The sequence below is a fragment of the Acanthisitta chloris genome, unplaced genomic scaffold (genome assembly GCF_000695815.1).
Source record: "Acanthisitta chloris isolate BGI_N310 unplaced genomic scaffold, ASM69581v1 scaffold6111, whole genome shotgun sequence".
Classification (NCBI taxonomy): Eukaryota; Metazoa; Chordata; class Aves; order Passeriformes; family Acanthisittidae; genus Acanthisitta; species Acanthisitta chloris.
In genome coordinates this window covers 3030-27864 of record NW_008654251.1, presented here as the reverse complement: position 1 = coordinate 27864, position 24835 = coordinate 3030, and the positions used below count along the sequence as shown (strand labels likewise).

Below are 24835 nucleotides of genomic sequence, written 5' to 3'. Positions count from 1 at the left end.
GTTTCGGCAATTCCTCTTTTGTTTTCCCTATTCTACCCTTTCCTCTCATTTATTTCCCTATAATCTAGTATTTTAGCAGCACTCCTGATTTTCCTTAACTAGCTTTTGCTATCTAGTGACTCTCTCGTACATTTGGACGACCAGAAAAATGAAGCCCTAGTCAGCCAATCCACCTCCACAGCCTGATGGAGCAGAAAAATGCTCAATTCAGAAGGTTCTGGTAAGTCCTCACTGTTGATTAAACTAAGAAATTATTAGCTTCTTGTAGAGAATTTTGGGTCATTCCCAACTGCTGCATTAGGCTGGCAAGCAAGTGCAGCATTATTCCATTTCTACAGCACATAACAAAGTTTTGTCACTGAAGAGTATCAAGAAAAAGCCACAATTTAAACAACTAAGCTGACAGAAACACTAATGTAGGCAATGTTATACCAAGAGCAAAATAATTTTACCAGCACTGTTTATTTCTCCCTGAGGACTGCCTCAAGCTTCACCAGAAGAAAACTCCAGCCATTAAGCCCTCATATCCTTTAGCTACATTGTCAGCCCTTTCCATAAGTAGCAGAGCCTTGTGTATTCTGTGCCTTCCCTGAGGAAGAATTTTCTAAGTTAACTGATGCACAATTTTACAAGTAATTTTCTGGTTTTAGTTGTAATTTCCTTGTCATTTGTGAAAAGGAAACCCCTTTTCCATCAACTACATCTAAGCTTTAAAATAATGAAATCAGACAAGTTTGCTTACACATTTTGAAATTCTAGTGTAGAGTCAGAGCTATACTTTCATCTATCAGCAAGGCAAGTTGAACCCCATGGCAGGTGTGTAAGCAAAAAAAGTATTAGCCAACGTATTTTAGAAACATCCTTTATTATAGGTTTGGCAGATCTTAGAAGGTGTGACAACATGCTGGGTTTCTAAGAAGTCAATCACCATCCTTGTTCCCTACTGTTTGAATCTGCTAGATATTATTTCAGGTCTATGATTCTGTATTTGATTTGTAAGTGTGTCCTAATAAAATCAGCACAAAATTTTGTATGAAAATCCCTTGCACATTTAAAGGACAGGAACAGAGATAATTTCAGCATTGTTCTCTATGTGGAAAATTGTGATTGTTCATGCATGAATAGCCACAATTTTAGTTTATTTGAGAAACATGGTGATGAGTGTCATGTATTGAAGATTAGAATCTGGCCTTATATGACCTCTCCCACCACCAGTTATGTGCTAAGAATTTATTTTTTTCTTTCAAAATATAAAAGAACAATAATAATTTTCTGTCTTTAAAATGAGAAGCAAACCAGGGATAAAAGGAAATTCTTTTTCATTCTGTAGAGATTAGTGACATTTTAAAAACCCTCATTCTCCAAGGAGAATTATTATCACACAGACACAATGGCAGAGAAGAATATTAAGAGTTTTCCCCAGAGTCACACATATTTTCCATCTTTATTCCTCTTCACATTTAACTTAATTGCCACAAACAGTGATTATAACCCTTCCCTTCGTTATCAAGAACATAGTTCAAGGAGGAACAGATGGCAACACAACAGACTTTCTTGTCTTCTTTTATTTTCAGAATGTTATCCTACATGTCTGAATTCTTAGATCGATAGTCGAGCAATCCACAGACTTTGGGTTATTACAGATTTCAGATACTGCGAGCTGTGAGCCTTCCATCTTAGTTTGCTCAGCTGTTTTATCTCAACTTTGACCAAAGCCATGCATCAATTCAAACCTTCACAATGCTGATCAAACTTTCCAGAGAGAAACTACTACATGGATTATAATGATTCCTTTTCACAAGGATCTTGACTCAGGATCACTACATTACTCCACAGCATGGGCCTTGCCCAAGACTAGCAAAATACTGTACTCCATTAGAAATCAACATGCCATAGTGCTGCTGCTTATCTTTCAAAACAAAATGATGTATTACAAGTTTAAGACTGTCACTGTCCCTCCAGAATCCCAATCAGTATGTTAGTAACACTGGATTAACAATGTTAATCTCCTCCTCCTTTTTTTTTTCTTTTAAAATACTGGGAAGGAAAATGAGTATTTCAGCATGTGCCTAGCAATCATATCTCGAATTGATTCTACCATCTAATATCAGCATTAATCACTTTTTTCACTATAATATCTAAGCTGCAGTCAATAGTGAGGCTGGATCATGTCATATATTGTGCACAAGACCCTGCCCAACAGAGCCTGGCAGGCAAACTCCAGCAGAGGCAGAAGAAAATACCAGACAGGAAAATCTTACTCTATCAGCATTAATGAAGTTCTGTATGTACAAGTGCCTTTCTTTAAACTTGTATATTTGACTCTCACCAACTCTTATTTTCCATTGGCAATAAAATGTTATGGTAAATACATTGAAAAATCCATTTCCTCTTGTGTGTAAATTGCTGCACTTCCCCAGGTACTGACAATACACAGGTTTTGTTCCAAACATCTTTGGATAGGACACTTTGATAGTTTCCAGGCTCAGCTACCAAAAGCTCAACTGACAGTTTTAGAGGACCTACATTAGCTGGAAGGTCTCACGAGGCTTGACCCTGACCTTCCTCTTCTTGGCATGCCAGGAGCTGGATCAAATCTTTGCTTTTCTGAATGGTTCAGACTAATTAAACAAAACCAAACCCACAGAAGCAGAACGGATGACCAGCATTCCAAAATCCAGGGCCTGAGTTACTTAATGCTACTACCTTCTTTTATTTTATTTCCTTCTGTTCCATTCAGATACACATTTCTTTTCAAACAGCAGTAACAAGAAGCACTCTCTGTTCGCTTTGGGAGCAAGACTTTCTGCAGTTTTAAGTGCAGTGCCCCAGACTTACAGCATCACTTTGAGGCTGCGAGATCACAACAGGCTGTCCCGAATCACACGTCTCCCGTATATTGACCTGCAGTGGAATGTCTCCTGCATCAAAAATACCAAGATATACATAAGTGAAGACTGTATATTTCTTAAATATTTCTTTAAAATAGTCCTAATGCAACTTGAAATCAAATTCCAGTTCAGTATACTCTATGAATTACTCAACCTCCAAAAATTAGCATTTAAAATTAAATTGGCTGCAGTAAGTTTCTTTACGTCCATAACAATTAATGCCAAACATATTTTGGAATTTTTTTATTCTCTGAATACGAAGGAACATGCTTTGTAGTCAGTTATTAGAGAAGGCAGGGCTTTTTGCCTCAAATAAACAGGAAAACACAGGCTAAGATACAAATTATTTTGCATACATTAAATAAATAGCCTGAGTGTTAGGCAAATGCTCATCCTGCAACTTACTGTTCAGCCTATCTCCTCATTGTATATTCTTTTCAGTCCTGTTTTAAGATTTTTATCACTGTTCAAAGGCTTCTTTGAATATTTAATTTCTAAATAATAGCATTTGTTATTGTCCTTATTAGGCCTTGGATCCAATTCAAAGGTGGACAACTACTCAGTTCATTCTTCTTTTCAACTGAAATCTTCTTTATATTCTGCTTTTATAACAAGCAGGGAACTGTGAGAGAGGAAAGGAACATTCTAAAGGAGAATCAATTAGCGGCACTACTCCATTCTGAAAAACACAGATTTCAGCACTACAAAAAACTTGGAAGTTCCTGTGTTTAGTTCACTGCTACACCGATCATTATGAAGTGAAGACCAACTTTCTTTTAATGGAGGCCACAGCTACATTTTACATTATGGATTGATGCAAACAGAATATCCTACCGTTATTCAATCCTGACTGATCTTGGAAACTCTATCAGTTTAATTCATACACTTTAGCAACATTTATTTAACTCAAGCGAAGGCCAGTGTAAATTGATGAGGTTCAATGTGTTCAGAAAAAGAAAAGTTAAAGAAAACTGTATGAAAATTGACAAAAATTAAGAGATAAAAACCAAAACCCAAAGCAAGCAGGAATACAAACAAAACAAACAAATAGCAAACACAAAAGCTGTGGCTCCATGATTAGTGTGCTGAATCTTTGAAGAACTTCAGTTTATAACTTATGATGATTACAGTCCATTTCCTTCAAATTTAATTGTTTCTTATTTGTGTCAGTCACTAATAAATTTAGGCATAAATGTCTCTTCATTTATTCATAAAAAATATTTGGAGAGGTCTTTTAAAGTTTTTTTAACCATAAACATCCTTAATGGAACAATAGTAACTTTGTAAACCTCCTGGATATTCACTTCCTACCATTACTTTATGCAGGGACTAACCTTCACTTTTTTCCTAATGATATTTCGTTAATGAAAAAATACTTATTCACTATCAGCTTAATAACAATCTGAGATAATTACAAAATGGCAGCCTCTCTCTTCCCCATGCCTACAAAGATGTGCTGGTACTACAAGAGCTCAACAGGACCCATATGAACAAAAGTGCAGTCAGAAGACAGAACAAAACACAGTCTTAATTTTAAAAAATCCAAATTTTATAGTTTAAGTAGAACCATAACAACATCAAAGCCATCTGCATAGCTTTTTGGGTGATAAGGGTTTGAGGAAGATAAAACTTTTGCACTAATCTTCACTACAGAATACGATGGGAACTTGTCATCGTACATTTTTCTGATATTAACAATTACTTCTGACTGCAAAGGAAGAGAATAATATGAATTTATTGCAGGAAGTAAAAACAAATAGAATTTTAAAAATCTGATAGTCATTGTTGCTGGCCAGCCATCAGATAGAGTTAAAAAAGTTAGGAAATGCAAAGGTCAGGATGGAACAGACAGAAATTAATATCTCAGCATTATGAGTACCAGTGGTGTAGCTTTCTGGTCACAGTTATGGCCATCAAACTTTAAAAAAAATATTTCAGACACAGGGAGAGAAAAATCAGCAGCACAAAGTATTTCACACAAACCTTGTCACACTTCCCTTCAGGGAATAATAAAAAGACAAGACAATCAGAAGTATATGAAATAATAAACTACACTTGAAAGTGTCCTGGCAACTGCTAATTGTTGTCTGTCATAAACAAAAATAAATGAGGCATTCAGTAATATTAATGGCAGCTGACTGAGCAAGTAGAAGGAAAACACTTTTCAATCTGCTTGTAGAATTTGTCAGATGTTATCACAGAAACTAAAGCCTTGTCAGGTTTTAAAAGAGGACTAGGTGCTTATTTAACAAACAGGACAGCCACAGCTATTGCAAAATATAAAGAAAATAAATTTAGATATATTAATTTGAAATATATTTTTATAGATATGTATGTAGAAATAAGTTTGCAAGGCTTTTGGGTAGACTCCAAATAACACTGAGATAAAACTTCCCTTTGGGATAGATTAGCGTGAAATCTGTAAGCAGCAATTCTTATAATGCCATATGGTATTACTGTACAATGGTCATCCCTGGAAGGAGGAGCATATTAATCAGATCAGCTACTGCAATTCTAAATGTAACCCTCGAGGCATTATTCTTAATTTTAGTCTGGCCTTTCACTGACAGTTTGAAGGTAAACTTCACTCTGTTTTTCTTCGTACATCTCCTCTATCCCCTGCTAAATCTGTAAATCTCTCATCACTCTTGGTTAAATACAATCCCAATCAGTTCTGCCCTCTTAGGAAATAGCAAAAACCACCTATGGGCCAATGGCATGGTACATCATTTGTGCCTGCGTATCTAAATGCATGTTTGATTCAACTGCTTGCAGAGGATTTGCATCCATCCACATAACCCAGGGCTGTAGAAGTCCCCTTGGGCTCTGATCACAACTTATTATATATCCAGAAAACTAAAAGACAGCCCAAAAGCAAGTCTTTAATTATGTGTTGCCTTGCTATCTTAAGTCTATGTCAAACCTTGATGTTTCTGTGTTGATCTTTCTAAGTGAGCTTCCTGGTTCTTTTTCATGAATTAGCTATGGAAAATCATTGAGATAATTACAGTAATACATGGAAACATATCATTAGCACATGCAATTATCCCATTTACCAACTTAATTACATTGTGCTATATTCTTTACTGACAGCATAGGTTGAACCATGCCTTTTTAAAACAGCAATGTATATTTTAAAGATCCATGTATATTTTAGCTTATAGGCATGCCAGATAGCTTACTCATGGCTCATCATAGAATCATAGAATGGCCTGAGTTGGAAGGGACCTGAAAGATCATTTAGTTCCAAACCCCCTGCCATGGACAGAGACACCTTCCACTAGACCAGGTTGCTCCAAGGCCCATCCAACCCAGCCTTGAACACTTTCACGGATGGGGCAGCCACAACTTCTCTGGGCAACCTGTGCCAGTGCCTCACCACCCTCACAGTAAAGAATTTCTTCTTAATATCTAATCTAAATCTACCCTCCTTCAGCTTAAAGTAATTTTCCCTTGTCATATCATTGCTTCTCCTTGCAAAATGTCTCCAGCTTCCTTGTAAGCCCCTTCAGGTCCTGGAAGGCTGCTATAAAGTCTCCACAGAGTCAATATGCAACAGCTCATTTCAGTATGTAACAACTCATTCCATTTAAATGAAATAAATAAGAGAACGTTTATTGACATTAATGGACAGAATTCAGGTCTGTTTTAAAAGACCAAATAGAATTCTTGGTTATTTGTAAAAATTGCTGTATAATCAATAACAGAATGTGTTTTGGGTGATATAGCACATTGGTATTAAAAATATCATGTTCTGGATTGTTTGCAAATACAAAAAGATTTAAGATGCAATTCAAGAATTTTCCTAGCCAGTAACATCACCATTACAAGAATGATAAGGAACAGAGCATACAAAAATTGTGACATTCAACTACTTATTAGTTCTATTATATGTGAACACTGAATATAGAGTAATGTAGGATTATGCGGTTCCATAGTTCAGTCAATGCTTCATGCACACCATTAAATTTTTCTTCAAAAATAAAACTATTTTCATATTCTTACCCAAAACATCTAATTGAAGAGCTTTTGCTAGATCTCTTGCACCATCAGCTCCAAAAATATGTGTCTCATGCTTACATTTGGGACACTGGAAAACACTCATATTTTGAACCAGTCCTAAGACCTGTTAAAATAAAGGAAAGGATGTTCAAATCTGGCATTCAAGCATTGGCATTTCCATTATTCACCTCTGATAAAAAGGACAGCATCAAATAAGAATTGACACAGAGTACTCATTTAAAGTGGGAATGCGACTCATTAACATCATTATCAGCTCTTCTTAGTCACCTCAGCTGCACCACCATTTGTGCATTATTTCAATTTTTTCACATTTATACCTCTCAAAGACTATCAGATTTAAACAAAAAGTATCTCTTGCACAGGCCTATCTTGCCAAGAACTCTCTCTGCCAGTATTTCATTTTAAAACTCTGAATACTGAAAGAATTTTCATGCTATGTTTTACAGTTTTGTACTCTGCAGTTTCAGGAAACACAAAATAAAAACCATTACCAGAAATGACACAATCAGACACGCTTCTATGATATTTTTATAAGTTATCTTGTAGAGAAATGTTTTCAAAAAGAACCAAATTTGCTATTCTTCTGAAGAGCAGATACACATTTTAAAGATCAAACAAAAGAAATAATTATGTGAAACTAAGTGGCAAAAATGACAGCAAAAAACCCCTAACACACACATGCTGGGTACCTTTCTGTTGATGCCAGGTGCTTGACATCATCCTTACAAAATATGTCACATCAAAATTTTCCAAATCATTCACATAAAAATGTTCTTTCACAATGTACAATAATGGCAATGATAGCACTGATCTCATTTTATTCACCTAGTGAACAAAACTCTTCATTGAGGCAGAGCAGAATTCCAGAAGCAATGAAAACCACACTCAAACACTACAGGATTAAAGTTTCTACCCATCTGCTAATGAACAGAAGACCTGCCTTTAAAGGAGTCTTCCTTTACTTACGCAAAACTTTCAGAGGGTTTAAAGCAAGGAACATTTTAAGAAAGAATAACAACACCCAAAAAAAATTTAAAAAAAAAAGACGGATACTTTTGATTTAACACCACAAATGGACTTACCCCATTTTCTACTCTGTCCTAGGAACCACCACAGGAGCAAGAGGAACAAGTTTCTATTTACTGGCACATTATTACAGGTAATTTTCTCATCCAGTTCTTAAACCAAGACAGAAATGAAATACAACATGGAATAGTACATGCCCAAGGGTAGAATGTGCAGGGACAGTAAAAAGGGATCTCTACAGCCACAGCCTTCTATGGATGACCTCTGAGCAGGAATTCATCCTGCTGTCCTTGAAGTCAAGTCATGGAATTTTCACTGTGTTGGTAAACTGGAGGACACTAGAAAGAGTATTATTTAACAAGAAAAAAAAATTATTCTAAGATATAGGGAACCCATTTTTGACAGCACAGAAGAAAAAATGGTAATTTGAAATTTACACTTTAAATTAGTTCATTCATCTTCAGATATCTTGTAGTTTGAACATTCTGTTCTCTTCATAGCAGTCATACAACATTTATGACTCAGTGAATTTACAATCAAGGAAAAACTTCTGCAGTCTATTGTTGTTTTGTGAATAGTTAAGGACTATTACAGCTCTTTTGTTAATTCTTTGATAAACTAATAATTAAGAAGTCCTTCTGCTACAGTTAATGAAAATGCTGAGATACAGCTGTATGTCCAATGCTATATCAGTTTTAGAGGTCTTAATCACTGTCCTTTTTTGTTTCCATTTCAACAAACCTGACGAGAAGCAAATGACATTTCGGCATGACACAATAATTTTTAATTTTTCAGTGTTGCTCTTGTTTGTCAGCTTATGAGTAGTGCATTTTTGTTAATACATAAATTATTCTTCTGAATATATATCTTTTAATTTCTTTAATATATTTTTACAAAATATTAATATGCCACTTATAAATACTAAGTTTAATATAGAATCTTTGCAAACACACAACTTTACTGCTGAAGTGTATTTTTACCGTGCATATATATTTCTGCAGATGTATTTACAGAAGGGAGTTCACTGTGATCTGCAGAGCTTTCAAATCTACAAAGTAATAGGTCTTGCTAATGAAGTCAGTAATAACTCTCATTTCCCTGCTCAAATAATAGCCTTGTTACAGCTTCAAAGCAGCTGTTACTGTCTACACAATCTTTCCCGTAAGTACGTGTGAATACTATTCTAGTCCTTAGTGAGCTCCCTTCCCTGTATGTTTTTTGGCCAACTTGGCTCAGTACTGACATGAAAACGAGTGTGATGAGATGCACCACAAGACAGGAGCTAACCTGTGCTAGCAGGGGAGGGGATAGTTAAAATGAACGGAAGTCAACTTTGAATGAACATTCCTTTAGTCAAATTGCTATTTTAAATCTAGAGACATCTAGCAAGAAATAACAGGAAATGAAGAAACCTTTCACTATCAATTATCTGCGCACAGTTTCGAAATGTTTACATATTTCTTGTGCTCAATTAACCTTTTGGTTACACAATACATCATTCCTAAACCCAAATACACTACCTTCTAAGCTAAAGAAAATACAGTGAGAAAATGAAAGCTCTCCATATTTACACCAGGAGACAATTCCTGAGAAACTCCCTTAAGTCATTGACTGTACTTAAGAACAGATAGTGCTGAGGTCTGACTTCAATCCGATCAGGGTTACAGTTCTGCAGTCTGCCATCAACCTCCTGCATAACCATCAATCAGTCACTTTGCATTGTAGTGCTTTGAGTAAACATGTACAATATTTCTGTCTTCCCACCTTTCAGCTTATAATGAGCAACTTGTGGCTCTAACATCTGCTCCCACTATGAAGCCAGACTCTTGGCTGGGTACTCTGGATGCTACAGAAATACCAGTAAGATCATAGCCAAACAAGCAATTTCAGTACACCTCAGGAAGAAATACACAGCTGAATTTATCTAAACAGTTTCTTGAACCCTGTAAATTCAACAGTATAACCATCCAATTCAAGAAAAATTCCAGAAAAGTTGCAAATTTAAATAAAATGCTGTGTTTTTCTCTCAGGGATATGATTTATAAAATAAACCACACTAAACTGACCTTAACTTCAGCAGGTGAAAACAGGCAATTTTTTCCCTAAATACTCAAAGTTACTTTCTTCTTGTTACCTGCCCAGAGCAACCCTTGGGAATGCAAGAAAAGGATGGCCAAGCTCACTTAATAGGCAAGAATCTTGAAACTTGTTGTGACAGAAGTGAGCACCATTTTGCAAACTCCTTCCTTACTGGAAATCTAGCTTTGTTCCACTGCACAAGAGATGTCACTGATCTTTTAATGACTATATCCCAAGACTGGAAATATGACTTTCGCACTGTAATACTGGTTTTGGTGCTGACTGTCCTTGCCAGCTTTTCATGAGTTCCTTTAGTCATTCTACTCTTATTTCAATATAGTAAAGGACAAACAAACAACATTAACAATTGTGACTTTACTGTGGTAATACTGTATGTGTCATCTGAGGCTCTGGCAACAAATGGCAGTGGGAGGCAGAGGAAGGTGGTATATGTAGGCATTATACGTACATGGGAGAGACTCCAGTTCATTATACATAAGAAGGCATACTCAAAGAGCTCAGCAATCTGTAGACTCTTCTCTTCTTTGTAAAAACTAGGCCCTTTGCAAGCACTTTTTTAGAGATTAAAGATTTTGGAGATTAGACTTTTAAAGATCGGTGAATTATATAATCGGGACACGTAATTTTAGCACAGTCCCACAGAGTCAACTTCTTTGACGTAAACCTCAGGTTTGAAGTTGCCCATCAAACGTTATGTAACCAAACTTTTAGAGCTTCAGATTTAGTTGACACTTAGAAAAGCAATACACAGGCAGAACTTTCTTTAAAACTGAAGTAAATGACACATCTGTTCTCATGTACATACAGGGTTACAGTAAATTGAAGCAGCATCATGAAAAACGATGACTGGTTCAAACATACTCAAACTCAACATCTGGAGTAACAGCTTCATTGTGACTTTTCATTTGATTTAACAAGATCTGAAAATTCCAATGAACCAAAATAGAACATACTTAATATCTTACCTACCACTAGCCAAGCCTGTCCTAAAATGCATGATTTCCTTAGAGGCCATTCTCTTCAAAGAACATTGAACAAAACAGTTGTAGAAAGAAATCTTGGTAATTCCTCATTAAAACAAAAGGAAAATTCAGCAAAGTACTAGCTTGAAATCAATTTAAATTGAAAATACTTTTACATAATTTTAGCAAACCCAAACATAAAATGAAAACGGAATGTTCCATATGTTATTCTTCTTGTTTTCATCTAGCAGCAAATTATAAATACTACCATACTTTCATTTTGAGGCAAATATGCTTAAGGAATAGTTAATAATAAGGAATTTATCAAAGTCTTTCTTTTGTTAAGTTATTCTGTAAATTAAAACAAAAAGGGAAATCAGTCACTTCAACTTTCTGTTGCATTTTTTAAATTAACAAAGCACTAGCTACGAAAGAAATTTCCTTTCTTAACGAAGAGTAGAAATAACCTTCACATGGGTAAGGAAGAAAACATCTTTTTTTAAAGTATAGTAAAGCAAATGGCTCCTTTTCTTTACAGTTTACAATGAGGAAGCATTTCAGTTTATATTTTCTCATCAACTGCCCATTTCAATGCAAAAATGAATTGCTACATAAACATACTCTAGAGTATAATGTTCAGTTACCTAGCAACTTGTAGCACACACAGACAAAGATGTTAGCCTGTTTAATATTTTCTCCTAATGGTGGATATTCTTAAATTTTGCGTTTCCCAAAGAAGGAAGCTAAAATACAAGCTATAAACCTCGTGAAAAACAGTGTTACAGACAACCTTCTACTGGCCATGACAGTCATGGAGCCATTCAAATGGCAAGGTGACAATTAGGTACACATGTATCTCTCCACAAACTTCAATTTCCATCTTAAAAAGTAACAATACATGATTTTTCTACATTTCAAAATTTTTAGATTTTAAGCTCCAACACAGACATTGCTGAAGAGGACATAGTAAGACAACAGAATCGTAAAGCACACATTACTTCATATGATGTTCTGTTTAGCAATCTGATCTATTCCACATGATTAAACAAACTGATTTAAAAGAAAGCAGGTATTATTTATGACCTATGGCTGAGAAAATTCTTTCCTTTCTGTTAAAGCAAGCTCCTAATACAGATATAAGATGGATTCTAATCCTTTTGTTTTAACAAGAACTTATGAAATTCAAGTGATTCCTGATTATTCACCTATTGCAGTATAGGGATTTTTTTTTTACATTTTGGAAAATAAAAACACTGATATTTTTAATGTAGAGACTTACAGGTACATGGACTTTTCTAAACATTTCAGCTCCTTTGCGTGCATCCAATAAAGCCACGTCTTGTGGAGTGGAGATGATTACAGCTCCTGGGAAAAGAAAACATGAAATCCCATTATTAATTATACTGTTGAAACATTTTGATTATTTAGTACATGTTACCAAAGTCAAAGTAGTCCATGTGTATATGCTTTTTTCAAAAATTAAAGAAAAAAATTATGCCAAGTTTTTTATTATGCAATGACCAAAATAGCTGAAGTGATAAAAAAGTGATAAAAATAATTTCAATGTTTTCATCATAATTTTTCTATGCAGAGCTCTTTTGTCAAATGTTAGCTTCTAAAGTAAGCCTATAAGCTACTATCCTATAGTGTATTACTGTATTATTGTATTACTTCTTGATTAATACAGCCTGCAAAACCAATACAGGTATTTGAGTATTCCACATCACAAAGAGCATCTTTTTCCATATGCTCATCAGTTTCAAATATTATTTCTTCAAAATTTGCAACAAAAAACTGCTCATGCTCACTCCTATTTCAGAAAAATGTAATATACAAGAGAACATTACTGGTCAATTGATTAGCTTTGGTTTTGCAGTGACCATCTAGTCTCAGAAATATCTCTCTGGAGTCACATTAAGCCAACCATACACAAGAAATTTCTGTCAAACTTCACACTAATAGCAATTACAACAGACTTTGATGCATGGGACAGTTTCCTCCTGAGTCTGCAGTTCCCAGCCCTTGGTACACATGGCAAAGGTGGGTAGATTTTCCGAGGCACACAACCCTGGCATCACTGGCAGGGCCGGAGCAGCAGAAGCCTTGGCATTCCAAGAGTACTTCTGGCTCTGGCAGCACTGGGACGGGGAGCCCTTTACACCATCCACCTACTGCTGGGTGGCATCCTGCCTGCCTGCCAGCCATTTCCCAATGCGCCTGACAGCGCGTTTGAATGTTTTCAGCCAGCGTTCTTAACCTCCAATTTGTGAGAGAAAAATACAATCTGGCACCTCGCTACTGAAAAGCTGCCAATCTCTGCCTTACACAGTATTACACACAAGTCCAAAAACTGAATGGCATATGTAATGTACCAAGCAAATGCAATTTCCCTATTGTTCGCCGATACTCTGGCATCTGAATAATTTGCTGTTTTTCCCAAGTCAACGTGTTTCCAGTGGCATCACAAAGAATATCATGGAAACCTTACGGTGCCATCCAAGTCACCTTAGCTCCTCATTTCACTAAGCTCAGGGTTATACTTTACAGCCAACATTGAAACGCAGGGTTAATTCCACAAAATGAATGCACTTTTCCCTAAAATCACAGGCAACAAATAAACAATTTAGACTCAACGTCTTTGAGTTTTCCACACATTTGTAGAACAAAAATCTTTCAATACTTGGACAAATGCTTCTTACTGCTTTCTTCTCAAACAAAATTGGAAATGTGTGCCTTATGTGTACACACTTTTGTTAGTTGTTCACACTTTTATTCACGCTCTTCTCTGAAAATAGTGGCTCAACATTCCCTGGATCTTCAGGTAAAAGCTAATATGTGGTCTACAAGACTGAAGTCAACATTTTTTAGTCCATTATTAAGTTTTTTAAGAATCCAATAACTGGCATGGCATGAAGAACAGAGACTGCACAACAAAAACACCCACTAGAACCACAAGCAGCTTAACTGACAGATATTTATGACTAACAAATACTCATCCAAAGGAAAAAGACAAAAATGCCAAAAAGACCCAGTGGCACATTGTAGAGTTTGGGCTGCCACAAACACCAACTCTCTGTACAAAAAAATTCTAGCATTTGAAATATTAGTTACAATTATGCTCATGGACAATTTGCATGGTTTCTTCCACAGAATGAAAGCCAACATGCTCAAAAAGCTGTTGTAGAGGGTCTAATAGATGTTTCTCTCTGATTTTCCTTTTTACTCTGAGCTGGATTACAGAGAAAATTTATTCACAGCCAGTTTGTACTGACTTATACCAATGACCTATAAAATAAGCATCTTTTCTCCTTCTTTGGTACAACTGCTAGTCCAGCAAACCCAACCTGAAGTTCAAGAATTCAAATTATTTGCAGCATTATTTCCTTCACTAGCAACCAAATATGGCAAATGAGACTTTTCATGGTGCTCCCCTCCCTGAATAACTTTGCATATATTTAATTCAAAAAGTGATTCAAATGATGAGCAAAAAAGAACACAGCCCACACTTTCCTTGCTATCTTGGCTCTACACAGTTAACAGGAATATCAAACAGTAAAGAGTTATTTTGATCAATAAAGTAATGAAATATGACTGAATTCATGAACTCAGTATGAGTCTGAAGCAACATGGGCAATGTTTACACAAGCCTCTGTCTTAATGAGACAAACTAAGGCTGACAAATTGAATGGAGAAGCTGCAGAAACTATAACGCTATCACATTGCACATTAAAACATACTACAAATTCTGTGTTTGCAGTTGCGTGCAGAAGAATAATTTCTGTGCCTCAAGCATACTAAGGATATCTAAGTAGAGCACATTTATCTTTAACTGACTTATCTACTTATTCATGCATTCCATTTATTTTTATAACTTCACTGTATTTCAATTGAGAAAAAGCTGTTCCATATTCACCAAATCACACAAAATCATAGAGTGGGTAAGGTTGGAAGGGATTACTGTAGGTCATCTAGTCCCGTATAAGCAATATCCCTTAGAGGATATATTAAGGATTCTGTCCAGACAGCTGGTGAATAAATTTAGTGAGAGATACTCCACAACCTCTCTGTGCAGCCTGTTCCAGTGCTCAGTCACCTGCACAGTAAAGAAGCTCCTCTTCATATTCAGCTAGAACTTCCTGTGCATCAGTTTCTGTCCACTGCCTATCTTCCTATTGCTTGGCACCACTAAGAAGAGCCTGGTTCCTTCCTCTTGATACCCTCCCTTCAGATACTTCTGCACATTGATAAGATATCCTCTCAGTCTTCTTCAGACTAAACACACCCAGCTCCCTTGTAAGCCTTTCCTCATAAGCAATGTGCTCCAGTCCCCTAATCTTCACAGCCCTTTGCAGCTCTAGCTCCAGGAGCTCCATGGCTCTTTTGTTCTGAGGGGTCCAGAACTGGACACCGCACTCCACTGAGACTGCATTAGCAAAAATTGTGTTAACTGTATTTTTAATCCTTAGGACACATAATATACAGAGACGGAACGAACAGTGCCTGTAACACAGATGTTTGCCTTCCTTTTTAACCCCAGATCTTTAATCCTCAGTGAAAGAAAGGTGTGCCTACAGAGCACATTGGTACTCAGCCTTCTGGTGGACTGGTGCTCAGGAAAATTCAAGCACTGAAACAGCCTATAATTTCTGTGTCTAGAAAATATTGCCTATATTCACTGCATCATTAAGTTTTGCATTAGATGCTCTGAGTTAAAAGGCATAAGGTGAAATCTCACTAAGCCTTAGTTACAGTCAGTGTGTACTCAAACAAAAAACATGGAGGTCTAAAAAGCAGCTGATAACCAGCAGTTTAGAAGGTCTACCTCAGGATGAAAAGGATCTAATATATTCTTTTTTTGCCCTCCAGTGTCTTCACAGACAGACTTCAGAACCAGGCCACATGCCTCTTATCCAGACAGATGATTAAGGATCCCTCCACACACAAGTATTAGACTGTGTCTTATATCACCCTCTTAGCAAATCATGTCACTTCAAAAGCTGAGGAGTGAAGTGTAACTGACCAGAAAGACTCACAGAGTTCTGGAGGACAAAGACACTGAATAATTGCATCTGCTGACTGACAGGACCTTAACACTCTTGGCAAGGAACCACATTCAGGCCTCAATGAAGCTGCAGATGGCCTGATCTGACCACATGCTCATGCACTTTTTGTAGCTTTTGCTACCTTTTCCACTTTCAAACTTCTAGGTGAGACTTTCAAGTTATAACAGCCTGGTTAATCTGAATCTTCACTACTATGGATCTCTCAGAGTCCCTCTGACCTCCTGTTAAATTTCTTGCTAGCTCATAAATAAAATGTGCCTGCAATTCCACATAGAGTTTGCACTTGAAGATGCAGAAAAAAAGATCTTGCAAGAACAAAGTCTTCTGTCTTCGCTTTAATTTCAACTGGCAATGATTACAGATAAATTAACATTAGAAAACTGTTCATCTCCTTGAATAAACCTTGTAAAGAAGTTCCTTTAGCTTTTATGTGTGATATCCCATTACAGTTAGCAACTTAAAAGAACCACTAGTGATTTTCCATTACAGGATTCTCACCTCAAACTCACACTACAGCTCAGAACTGTCCCAAAGGCTGGATCCTGGCTGCGTCACACCTCCAGCCTGCTTGCTACCTTCTTCTTGGAGGAAACATTGAACAACTGCTCAGACAGTATATGTTTCCAAGAGCCACACACCCCCTTCTGCCCAAGAACTAGCAGGTAATTGGAGATGGGGATGCTACTGACTTGCCCATATGAAAAAGGAACAGAAATCAGGGCAAGATTCTTCCTCCTGGCAAGTGGAACTGACAGTGAAACCACTGAGCAGAGGAATATCACAAGCTGGATAAAACTGTCATCCTAAAGCTAAACTGCCCTCATCTAACTGATCAGTACGTATTGTAACATCCATTTCACACTCCATCACATGGAGGAAGATGTGGAAAGACAACTCTGTGTTAAAATGTTTGGCTTTGGTCATGGCAAACTGAATGCATATGTCACACTAATGCAATTTACAATGAAATATTTATTTAGTGAAGTGAAAACACTGAAAACATTTGTAATAACATCTGTGAGCAAGCACTATCTGCAAAGGATAGGCATAAAATAAAAAGCTATTCCCTCAGAGACACTCTGCCACTTTACACTTTTCCTCAGCTGTCTGAATTAGCAGTTTTCAGCTCTACTCCGTTCCACCTCCTGCTATTAAGGGCATCTGCCAATCACGTCCAGATTATTATGAGTACTGTACCAGGCAAGAGTGAAGTCCAGATAGCCTCTTTGACAAATGAGTATGATTTTTTTTAAATGAGAGGTCCTAATCCAAAGAGGAGAACTGGGTGATTCTACTGAGTGATTCTACTACAGAAAAAAAGACAACAGTGAGACTATTTCAACAAGTTCCCCAAACCAGCCTGCTCTTTACCTTTTACCCCTAGAGTGGGGGTGCTAAGCAGCAGATTTGAACATTTGTTTTTTCCAGAAGAAGCAGCTAGAGAATGCAGTACCATTACTCATAGGAATGCCTCTCACCTTTAGCAACTGCCAGCTGAACACTAGGCTCATTTGTTCTTCCCAGTTAGAATAATTGGCCTAAAAAACAACAAGGCAATTGCAACCCATCTAGTACTTAACATACAGTTAGCCACTGCTGCCACACCCCAGACAGCCCCAGCTTTCAAAGCCTCTATACTTCACAGCTTTTTCCTCAATACCTGAAAACCATTTTTCAGGAATGAAAAAATTTAAAGAACTTGCACTGAATATACTATCACTTCAGCCTCAACAGGTAATGTGTGCTAAATCAATCCCCATGAGCCAAAAATTTAAATTTATATTGAAAGAATGTGAGGTATTAATGTGTAAATTCCTACTGTATTTTGGTCTCTAAATTAAGTTTACAGAATCTACTGAGTCTGACAGTTCATAATGAAATACCAGGAATGTCCAAAGCTACGATAACCCTGACAATAACTTACATTTGTCAACTACATTTTTTTTTACAAGAGAAGCAAACTATTTCAGCATGCAAATTACACTGGGATGAATATAAAGAACTGTTTTTAAATCCCCACTGGTGTGACTAAAGTTTCTTTTGTTTTTCAATCTATCCTAAACCTACATGCCTTTTCTTTCCTGAAGCTATTTAAAATATCAAAATACAGCACGAAACAAAGAATAAATCTACATCAAAATCTGATATTAAAAATATCTGCCATTCAAAATTAGATCAATAAAAATTTACTATTACCCAGATGGCTTGCAAAAAAGAGCTTCAAAAATTTACTGCAGAAACTAATTATATACCTCTACCACAGAAGAAAGCAAGCTCAGAAATGGAGAAAACATTGCATAATACTGTTAAGCTAAAAGGAAAGAAGATCAGATGCCTTGCAACTGTAGTTTGCATCAAAGTAAGAGATACACAAGGGGAAAACAAACACTTCTACAAAGAGCAATGACAGAATACAGATACACCTCTAATCTCAAACTGTATGCTACACACAACTTGTACTGCAGCACTGGGCTTTTTTGATCATTTCTCTTCAGAAAAGACAAGAAAACAGCACAACTACTTAGCTTGCAATTCCAAATAATTTAAAAAGACACGTTTATATATATCACAATTCTTTTTCACACTGAATCATGCACAGTTTTATAAAACATCTACAGTATTTTCATTTTTAAAAGCTAATCTGAAATTCTCCTTTTACTGTTTTCAATGCACATTTCTGAAGAGATACTCATCACCTGAAACTCCCTGCTCTTGTACATTATTATATGCTGAGCCAGGATCTGGTTCTCTTGAGTCCCACACACTGCTATACGTCAGTTGTGCACAAGGCTACACCCTGGTCTGGGTGACACTGACATAAATATGAGCAAATAGTTTGCTTCACTAGTTTGGTGTGTCACATTACATTAAGAATTTAAAAATGCCAAACGTTTTCAAGTTGGTGGCATCCCTCTACTCTTTCCTCTTCCATGTACATATGTGAATAGAAATAAGACTCTCAATGTCTAATCAGAGACAAAAATACGCCTTCTGTTTTTATTTAAAATTATCTATCAAAACACTGCCATCAAAAGAAATCCCATTAATTACAATTCTTTGCAAAATCGTATTTGATGGAATAAAAACTCCTTTAGTAAATATTTCAGACTTACCAGCAAAAAGCATTCAGGAGATAATTTTCAATCTACATATTGCTGAAAGATGCAAACATTCAGAAAATCCATTTACAGGATAAGACAATAAAAAGATAGTAGGAACTCTGTACTGTGTTGATTTTAAACCTAAATGGTGACAAAAGTAATTCCCTGTATGACTAGCAATGGCAATGCTTCTGCATTTATAGAAATTGAAACACAAAACTGCATTCAAATTGCTTTCACTTTGCTTATCTTGACTAATTGTCTTTTCTGATTCTTATTAACAGCCTTTTTAGAGCTTATTATTATAGGATTATAATGATATCTGCTTTGTGTGGAAAAAACAAACCACACAAATAGGCTACATGCAAAAGGTGGGAAAAATGAAGAACATTGAATAAAACCTGAAGCCTTTTACCTTTAGGTCTCCTCTATAAATACAGTTTGGTTCAATGCTCATACCTATAATTATTAAAAGATTGCTCAGTAAGATGTGAAGTTATTTGGTTGCCTCAGTCTGCTTCCCACAGGACAGGTGCATACTTCCAATGCCATGGCATCTCAGTATCCAAAGAAAAGAGTGATATGACAAAGTTTAGCAAATGAAGCAATTCCAGTATTCACCTGGAGTTGGTTCTGTCAGTTGAGACAGTGTCAGTCTCTAGAGCTTCACATTTTACTAACATAGACTTCACTTTTAATGTTAATAAAGAAAGGACAGTAGACAGCCTAATTTATTTAATAGCCAGTCCCCACAATGCAGCTTCTCCATGAGGCAGAAACACTTGTGAAGGGCACCAAGACTGCCCCTTGAACAGAGATGCCCTTGCTGCTGCCCACGCAGCCCTCGGACTCTGAAGGGAGAGAATTATAAACTTCTCTCCCAGTCTTTAGGGAGGCTAATCCTCCGTTTCCAATAATACCTATTAATGCGATTTATGGGTCCTTTATCTAAATAATCAAATACATACATTTAGATTCGTCAACTTAGCAACTAGATAATGCAAAGAAATAATAAGCCTTATTCTTCATGGTATCATTAGTTCACACTATACTAAACATCATGTCATCTGAAACTCCCGTTTTTAAAATGTTTTAAAATATGGAAAACATGTAAGGATGCTTCCAACTTCTCCAAGCATACATGGACAGATACACGATAAAGAACCTGCTTCTGGGAGTCTTGTTCATGTGAAAGATGAAACAGAAGAACAAAGTAGCAGTAAGGAAATAGAACTACATGTAAATTAAGTAACAATGGACATAAACAAAGCCTTTTTCTCCAGACTTACTCTGGAAAGTAGATCACATTTTCAAGCTATCATAAAATTTCTCATCTACGAATTTGTTGAAGAATGAATGCAACATGAGCAAAGTTACAAATGACTAAAGAATACTGTGCTAAATAAGAGGCATCTCCTTGTATGGTGACTAAGACTAATAAAATGAAAATCAAAAGTCACAGTAGTTTCCTTTTTCATCTTCTTTTAAAGAAGGAAAAGCACCACACAAAACTCTTGCTCCAGCCAAAGTTGTGTGAGGCTGATACTCTCTTCAGTGACAACCAGAATTAGAAGACATATGTGAGACATATGTGCTTGTGTTGCTTTTACCCCTTAGGTATTCCTCTAATCTCTTTTCGACTCAAGAAAGCTATGGGACCTGCGATGCAGGGTAAAAAACATCTTCTAAAATTAAAAACATTAATTAATACCATTTCACACATTCTATCAGTGTCTCTCTTATTGTCAGATGTTGTGACGCTATAGTTTTTCATGCCCTATCTGGGCAAACCTGCCCCAAACCAAACATCTTTACCAGTCCTCTTTCTCACACTCACAGAAAAATCTGTAAGTGGCTGGCAAAAATATGTCTGCAAGTTTTGTAAATTTATTTAGAGGCAAAATAAAAATATTCTACACTGCCTATCCCTAGGAAGCTGCAGATTAATAATGAAGAAAGCCTAATGCAAATACTGTATCTCACATATGCATGCATGCAAATCAAAGAACCACTTTCATGCAAATTAAATAACACACTTCTAAATTTACTTAACTAAGATGTATATGTTGCCTCTGACAAAAAAGAGAGAAATTATTCCACTAATACCATGACTGTCCAAGGCATCCTCAAAGGATAAAGAAGAAAATGAAAACTGGAGAGGGAACAGAATGGCACAACACCAAATACTTTCTGTAACAAACTAAAAGACAACGCACGACTTAGAAAATATGAATTGCTAATTAAGATGGAGCCCTCAAACCAAGCAGAATTCCACACACTGCTCCAAAGGTATGATCATCAAGCTCTGTAACACTATCTTCCACACCCTTGAAAAGAACAAGGTTGAAGAGAATAAAAGCATGCTAAACAATGCTGTGGACTGTCAAAAAAACCAAGTAACAAGAGCAAAAGAAGAAAACAGAGTTCAAGCTGTAATACACAAAAATAAGTCCTTCCAATGAGCATGAAAAACACCCACAATAAACAACAGAGAAAATTCTTTATAAATCACAAATTCATTGAGCCAGCAAGAACACAGGGAATTACAAACCTTATCACTCCTTGTCTGCTGTTCTCGTCTTCATCAAAAGCAGAATATATTTATTTTTTTAGACTGTACCAGTTGACTTCAGCATGCTCAACAAAACCAACTAATGGGAAAGACAAATGCTATCACTCCTAATTTTATGAAGCTAGCATTGATCAAGTAATGGGCTGAATAGAGCAACCATAGTAACAATATGAAGTCATTTTTTAATTCAAATCAAAATGGTGCCTTCAGTTAGGAAGTTGTAAAAGCCCATACTTGTACAAATAAATAAATTTAAAAGCCCTAAAAACTATGCCAGAAAGTTACAGTGAAGAGTTTTAAGAGAGACATTGTCCAATTCCGGTAAGATTCGGGAGTGTTCGTTCAATTCCCTCAGTGTGAATTAAGACACAAATGAGTTCAAAATACCATTAGAGAGTGAGACTTTATTATTGGTTACTCAAGGGGAAGAGAGAAGGGGCAATAGCAAAGTCAGAAACAGAAGACGGCGGAAGCAAGCAAGATTTGGGATGGTGCAGTAGAGATAGCCACCACCATAGGTCCAGCAGCATTCTGATGATCCATAGCTGTCTTTTCTTCGGTGGTGAGTGCGCACGCCATGCTCTGGGCGCTGGTCCTGTCGGGCAGTGAATGGGCAGTTTCCCTGGAGTTGAGCAACTCCCAGCCTTGTGGTCTCAGACAGGGTGGACAGTGGTGCCTCATGGTCTAGCTAGCTGGATGGGATGTCGATCTAATGATGGCAGATGGCTCAGCAGCCAGAGGGTGTCCATGGTGGACAGTGGTGCCTCTTACCTTGAAATGTCAGTCATTATCGGTTAGCTGGAGGATTTGGGTGGAGGACAATGGTGCCTCCTTATCTTGGTGACTGGAGACACCTTGTGAATCAACAAGCCTCGAGACAAACAGTCCAGGGGTCGCTGTCTTCAGTCTCCTTCACCAAGTCATCAAGGCCAGACAATTTTTCAAAGATCCCTTACAGACATGGGCAAGATGGATCCTCTTTTGTGGCATATCAGGAAAATCTGCACTGCATGTTGTTTTAAACCTTTTTTCCTTTTATTTTTTTAAATCTACATCTTGTCTACTTTGACTTGCCTCAAAACCTGATTTAACAGGTCTCTGACAATCAAATGGAAAACTAATGAAAATACCGAATAAAAATTATTTACTCAATTCTTCGCTTTGTTACACCTACGTAAGAATGAGGACATTCTACTACTTAGCAAGAAAATCTATCTTTTTTTAACTTGTTTTGCTTTTATTAACATCCGTTGCATTCTACAAAGATCTAAGTAATGTGGAAAAAATTAAGGTTTCCATTTACTGATGTAGTGTATCAGTGAGAAAGGTCATGTGACCTTCCACAAAAAGAGGTCAGCAAATTTTAAAAGAAATACAGGATTAAAGTACATTCCTCCACCACCTCTCTGTCTCAGAGGACTCCATGCACCACCACCACAACCACTCACACTCCTGAAGGCACTGTAGAGTTCTGAGGGAAAAGGACATGACAATCCCTTGAAGATCAAGGGTATAATGACTTTTACTGTGTTAAATTGGGACATTTAGGTGCACTGTAGTGAATAGAAATTATCAATACCCACTCTACTTGAAAAAAACTCCAACATAATGCACAAAGATAAACCCCTTCAATTTCAAAAAATTCCACAATTTCAAAAAAAACCCACACGTCTTCAATTTCATAGTCTTACTGCCCTTACATACAAGATGTAATGAAATTCTACCTTATCAAAAACTTCTGTACCACTGTCACATTTCATAGAATCATAGAATCAGATGGGTTGGAGTCACCTTAATGCTTAAAACCCTAGGAGTAAAAGACCCACCTGCATTGCTACTCATACATGCAACCTACTAAGCACCGTATTTGAGAGAATGGGTATGAATCATAGTTTGCTTTTTATGATATGCTCCAGGCCACAGATAAGCTGAGGCACTAGAAGCCTCCTCTTCTGCTTCATCTGGGAAAAAAAAAAATCACTAAACTCTTCAACACAACTCTGTTGATTTGCTCCCTTCCACCAATCAACACAATCACAGGCAACAGAGAGAACCTCTCATGATTAACAAAATGAGGGCAATAATGTTATGGCTGAGTTAGCATGTATCTTAACATTTGAGCTTTATATGTCAAAAGATTTACGTTTTTTCTGAAGTTGACACCACGGAAGATCATGAGATACTACCAAGCAGCCTTGACATTCAATTTAACTCTTTGTCAAAAACTTTGTCTTCTAGATGTATGATCATGTTCGACTGACTGAAGCTGAGATATGACTGTGTTAAGAAAAAGCTGCCTGATTGTTAAAGGGCTTCTTTCAGTTCTGTAGACATCAGTGTCCTGTTAATGGATTTTCTGTGAAAGCAGGATGATGTCCCGAAATCCATTTGTTCCAGTGCCCTTACAGATGGGCATGTCATCTACCTATACTCTATCTAGCTAACTCTTTAATCCCATCCTATGAAATTTTAGAGGTATACAATTCTTTATTAATTAAACTTACAGACATCCTAGTAAAAGTTCTACATGCAAGTGAAACAGTTCTACCACTTTAATATTTCGTGGCTTCACTTCAGTGTGTTACTGCCATGAAAGTCCACGGACAAAGGAGTGTGAGGGAACCAGGGCCTGTGCACATGAGCCAGTCTGCACTCAGAAAAGAATGACAGCAGCAAAAAATGCTACCATTTTAGGTTTGTATTGACATGCTCGTCTGATACCACTAAAATTGGAGTAAGCACTCCTAGTGACTCTTTCATAACTCAGATTCACAGAAGTTTTGATTGGAAAAGGTCTTTGGAGGTCTTCTACTGGCAACACTAGACAGGACCAGCTAGGGATTGGTCTAGTGTGATCTGGACAACTGCCAAGAACAGAGATCCCGTGGACTCTGGGTAACATGTTGCAGTGACACACTACCCTCCTGGTGAAGAGCCATAGTAATTATAAATTGTTCCAGGAACTGTAAAGATTGCTTTCTCTCTTTTACCACTGAGTTCCTAACATTGGTTGTGTTGGCTACTGACAACTACATCTGTTGAAGAATGTCAGACAGGTAATAAACCATTACAGTCTATCAGATCTTGTGAGATACTC

General features: G+C 36.8%; 1 protein-coding gene across 1 annotated transcript in view; it reads right to left on the bottom strand.

Annotated features, from left to right (window-relative positions):
• NUBPL (nucleotide binding protein-like) overlaps nt 1-24835 on the bottom strand; it is a 32271-nt gene that overhangs the window by 6796 nt on the left and 640 nt on the right. The window contains exons 2-4 of the mRNA XM_009083410.1: nt 12282-12367; nt 6897-7017; nt 2839-2921 (exon numbers count right to left, since the gene is read on the bottom strand). Of these exons, the coding sequence (XP_009081658.1) occupies nt 2839-2921; nt 6897-7017; nt 12282-12367 (290 nt within the window). The remainder of the gene's footprint in view (nt 1-2838; nt 2922-6896; nt 7018-12281; nt 12368-24835) is intronic.